Source organism: Gavialis gangeticus, unplaced genomic scaffold (assembly GCF_001723915.1).
Source record: "Gavialis gangeticus isolate Ggan-Ray unplaced genomic scaffold, GavGan_comp1, whole genome shotgun sequence".
NCBI classification, from domain to species: domain Eukaryota; kingdom Metazoa; phylum Chordata; order Crocodylia; family Gavialidae; genus Gavialis; species Gavialis gangeticus.
The window spans coordinates 2,338,321-2,342,889 of NW_017729004.1; the positions used below are offsets into that span (position 1 = coordinate 2,338,321).

Here is a 4,569-nt window from a genome sequence, read left to right on the forward strand (position 1 = left end):
CTCAAGGCCCCCCCCGCCCCCCCCCCCGCCATCTCCAATCCCGGCCTGTGCAGGGTTGGGGTAAAAGCGGGGTAAGAGGCAGGTTAGTTCGGCGACGACTGCAAACCCGGACTCCTTGCCCTAGGGACGTCTCCAGGGAGCTTGGCCCCCCCCGCCTGACCCTGCTGCTTTGGAGGGCAAGGTCCAGGCTTAGCAGCGGCTGATAAACAATGGAAGAAACCTGGGCCCGCTGGGCTCCATCGGTGCTTGGATGCAGGCAAGCCGGCTGCACATTGGGTGGCTTTCATCAGAGCAAGCCTACGAAGGCACCGGTGCGGTACCACTCACGTGCCCACGAACTCCAGCATGGCGGTGGTGGTTGCCTGGGCCACAGCCTGGATCTCCGGCACGCCGCTGCAGCCGTAGGTGTTGCCGCAGTGTGCGTAGATGCCAGCCAGCGCCACCTCCTCCGGGGCTTCCTGCGCAATTGCCCGGGCCAGCTCCAGGGCGCCGGGGTCCGTGTGCCTCAGGCCGGCTGCAAGGGACAGGGAGGGACACGAGGCAGAGGGCACCCTTTCCCGGGGTGCCGGCAAACAGGATGGCTGGAAACCCTGGGGCTGCTGGCTGGAGGGGATTTTGCTCCCGCGTGCACAGGCACAGCCCTCTTGCCCAACTCGTGCCGGCTCCTAGCCATAATGGGCAATGCGGCAGTTCGGACCTGGGCCCGTACCTCGGCCGTTCCCGCAGTCCAGCTTCATCCACACCAGCCAGCGCGCGCCGTGAGCCAGCCGCCTCCTCTGCAGCTGTGCCAGGGCGTCCCGGCTGTCTACCAAGACCTGGAAGGCCTCCAGGTGCTGGGCCAGCGCCGCGCACTCCTCCAGCTTGTCGAAGGGCAGTGGGTAGGCGTAGAGGATGTCGTCGAAGCCGCCCGCGGCGAAGAACCGGGCTTCGGCCAGCGTGGACACCACGATGCCCCGGCGCATGCCGCCCGTCATCAGCTCTCCGCCCTCCCTGCAAGGGCCATGGGCAGCATGGTGTAAGGGAGCGGGGAGCAGGCGCGGACCCTGGAGCAGGGGAAGGGTGCTCGGGGCACTCACAGCGTCTTGTGGGTCTTCATGTGAGGCCGGAGGCGCAAGCCCAGCGCCCCGCAGCGCTGCAGCATCCGCTCTGCGTTCCTCCTCGCCACCGCCTCGTCCACCACGAAGGCTGGGGTCGGCAGCTCCGCCACGCGCCGGCCCACCCACATGGCACTGCCGTGGCTGCAAGGGGTGCCGGGCAAGGGGTGAGGAAAGGGAGATCACCCACACCCCCACGGCCCCTGGGAAGCTGCCCACAGACCCATTGCTCCCACCCGCCGGGTCATTCGGCTCGCAGGGACACCCTGTTACTCCTGCACCGGGCCATCTCACGTAGGAGGGGCCAGGCTGGATGTGCCCATGGGGGCTCAGCCCCTGCCTCAGCTCCCCTGAACAGTTCCCGATCTCCTGGGGCAGGTAAGGGCCAGCTGGCCCGGGGCAGGAGCTCTCAGACCTGCAGCAGGATCCTGGGGTGGCTCCGTACACAGCTTGCCCAGGTCGCGCCGTCTGGCACCAGGTCCCCCTGGAAGCAGTCGGTAAAACAGGCGGCTTTGCTGAAGGGAAGCCCGCGGCAGCCCTGAAAGCAGCAGGGCGCCTCCCCGCCTGCCTAGCCCAGAGCCCCCACACAGTACCTCCTCTGGCACGGGCGGCTCAGACCTCCTGGCAGGGAAAAGCGGGGGCTGGAGCCATCCCTGGTGCTGCCATTGGTGCATGTGATTGGGACAGGCACACAGCAGCTGGGCCAGCCAAGGACAAAGGTCATAGCTGAGGCCGTGCAAGGGGAGACGCTGGTGAATGCCTGGCTTCGTTAGCGAGCTGTGCTGGGAGCCGTGCCCTGCGGGGCTAGCCAGGGCAAGGGAGGAAGGGGCTCCTCGCTGGCTGCCCCAGCTCCACGGCTGGGTGTGGGCAGGACTGGGCTGTAACCCTTGTCCTCACTTCCGCTCCCCTTCTTCATTGGAAAACACCATCACGGCAGGGGCACGATGAGGACAAGGGAAACACTGTCCCCATGCCAAGGAAGGCGGGAGTCGTTCCAGAGAGCAATGGCCAGTTGCCCCAGCGAGGCCTGATTCAGCCCGCAAGCACAAGCATAGTCCGCACAGGCACCGAGGAGGAAAAAAGGCAGGAAGGGAGGGAGATGGGGGCAGCTCTCTGGTCCCCGAGGTTTGCTAGAAGGTGAAATTTAACTTGCAGACGGGCGAGAGCCCAGTGCCTCTGCACTTAATCAGGGGCTCCCGCAGTGGCAGTGCTGCGAGCTGCTTCCCTTGCACCTGACAAACCAATCCCTGCCCCTGGTGCCATCACTTGTAGGACTCGAACTCACGACTTTCCACATTTAAAAGTGGGAGACTGCCTAACCCTTTAGCTAAGAGGCCAGCTCCCACCCCTGTGGTGCACACTTGACGCAACGTAGAAGTGGCACCACTCATGCAAGCAGATGGCAGAGCAGGGGGCACCTCGGAGACGAACCAGCTCAGAGAGGTGCAAGCTTTTGCAGGCAACGACATGCTTCGGGAGGTGCAAGCCATGGACAGGCCTTTCAAACAAGGAAATGCAGCAGCTTCGCGTTCTACCCCAGGAGCAATTTTCCCTCTGGAAGGTGTAAATGCAATGTGCTTCTAGGTTTCCAAAAGTGGTCCTGGTCTTCCAGCTCTCAGCCCATGTGCAGAATCCGGCCCTCGGGCCAGAATAACTGCATGCACAGATACAGCCTGGGAAGGATCTGACTTTGGACCATAAGCTGCACATGAGCCAACAGTGCTCCCCCTGCAAAAAAAAAGCCTGGGTTGGATCAACAGCAGTGTCAGCTGAAGTCGAGGGACATGATTCTTCCCCTCTATTCAGCACTGGGGAGTCCGGTGTGGTTTTGGGCCCTGCCCTTCAAGGAGGATGTGAACAGTTTGGAAAGAGTCCAGCGCAAAGCAACAAGGATGATCCCGGGTCCAGGATACAGGACCTCTGAGGACAGGGTGAAAGAGCTCGGGATACTTAGTTTGGAGGAGAGAAGACTGAAGGGAGGATTTGATCATACCTGAAGGCTGATTCTAGAGATGGAGATGAGCTTTGCTCTGTGGCTGCAGGGGACAGGGCTAGGAGCAATGGCCCTAAGCTTCAGCAGAGGAAACAGGTTGGAGATGAGGAGCCAGAGTGGGGTTAAGCACTGGAACAGGCTGCGTAGAGGAGCTGCGGGATCTCCACTCCTGGACATTTTCAGGAGCAGGTTGGACAGAACACGTGGCTGGGATGGTTTAGTCAGAGCTGGTGCTGCCTCGAGCAGCAGGCCGGACTAGATGTGACCTCCTGAGGTCCCTTCCCACCCTCATTTTCTATGATCCTATAAAATGAGCAGCTGGAAGGGTATAGGCAGGGGATTTGCATAAAAAGGCTGGAAAGCACATGCAGTATGCATGCATGCGTGTACACACACACACACACACACACACACACACACACTAGAGACAAATTTTCTAGCCTCACGTGTCCAACGCAAGTGCCATCTAACGTGCTGTGCGGACGAGGCTAGACTGTGCACAAACCTTCGAGTTATCTGTCAACTCTCTGGGGCAGGAACTGTCTCATTGCTGTGTTCGTGCAACCCCTAGCACCATGGGAACTTAGTCCCAGAGTGGGGACACGTAATAGAACAAAGGACGATTCACAAAGAGGCATTTATTCCTTCACAAAGTTTATTGGAGACCACAGAGGCTGTACATCGCTTGCAAACAAGGCGACTGAGCCCAACAGAATAAGGCCAACCTGTTTAAGGCATATAAGTGTGGACTGGATTGTGCTTAACTTTATTTTTTTCTTCTGGAAAACCAAACCAAACAAAACTCTGTAGAGAAAGCTAGGCCAGAAATGCGCTGAACGTCACCTCCCGGGGACCTGTCTCTCACTCTCGTCTCCCTCTCTGGTGCCTCAGCGGGTGAGTGCAAACCCAGCCCATCGCTGTCTCCTCAAGGCAAATGCACCAGCTGCCCAACCCTGCGAGCCACTTCTCTCGGTGGGAAGCAGAGAGCAGGATGTCCTGGCTTTCAACCTCTTCTTTCAAGAAGGCTTTGCCAGTGTCCTCACGGGAACACTGTCCTGCTTATATATAGGAAGGACAGGCACCCGGGTCCACCTGGGTCGGTTTGACATGAGCTTGTTAATGCCCAGAGCAAAGCCATCCTCCTCCCCAGTCGGTTGAGAAGGGCTGGAGATCAGTGGCACAGCAGATGCACAGAAGAGCTATGATCAAAGCGGCTGCAGCCAGGACAGCTACCCACCCAGGACTGCTCTGTTTGACCCACTCGGTTGGCTCCACTTCCCAAAAGGAAGCGGGTCCGTTTGGTCCCCATGAGGTAGAAAAGTGGGGGAAGGCCATGGCCACCGCCTTCCCCTGCAGTTACAGCCAGGAATCGAGCACAGTCCCTGCTTCTGCTCAGCTTGGGTGCCCAAGGGAGGTTGCCCCAATGCCAGGCCGGATGCCAAAATGGGCACCGTAACCCTGACACCCAAGACCGAAATGAGG

The 4,569-nt window shown here is 60.0% G+C and overlaps 1 protein-coding gene across 1 annotated transcript in view; it reads right to left on the bottom strand.

Moving 5' to 3' along the window:
• LOC109291159 (D-threo-3-hydroxyaspartate dehydratase-like) overlaps window positions 1–1,803 on the bottom strand; it is a 41,667-nt gene extending 39,864 nt beyond the window's left edge. The window contains 6 exon segments of the mRNA XM_019508023.1: window positions 328–514; window positions 710–990; window positions 1,077–1,238; window positions 1,510–1,566; window positions 1,568–1,578; window positions 1,688–1,803. Coding sequence (XP_019363568.1) covers window positions 328–514; window positions 710–990; window positions 1,077–1,238; window positions 1,510–1,566; window positions 1,568–1,578; window positions 1,688–1,768 — 779 coding nt within the window. The 5' untranslated portion in view covers window positions 1,769–1,803.
• Window positions 1,804–4,569: the final 2,766 nt, after the last annotated feature.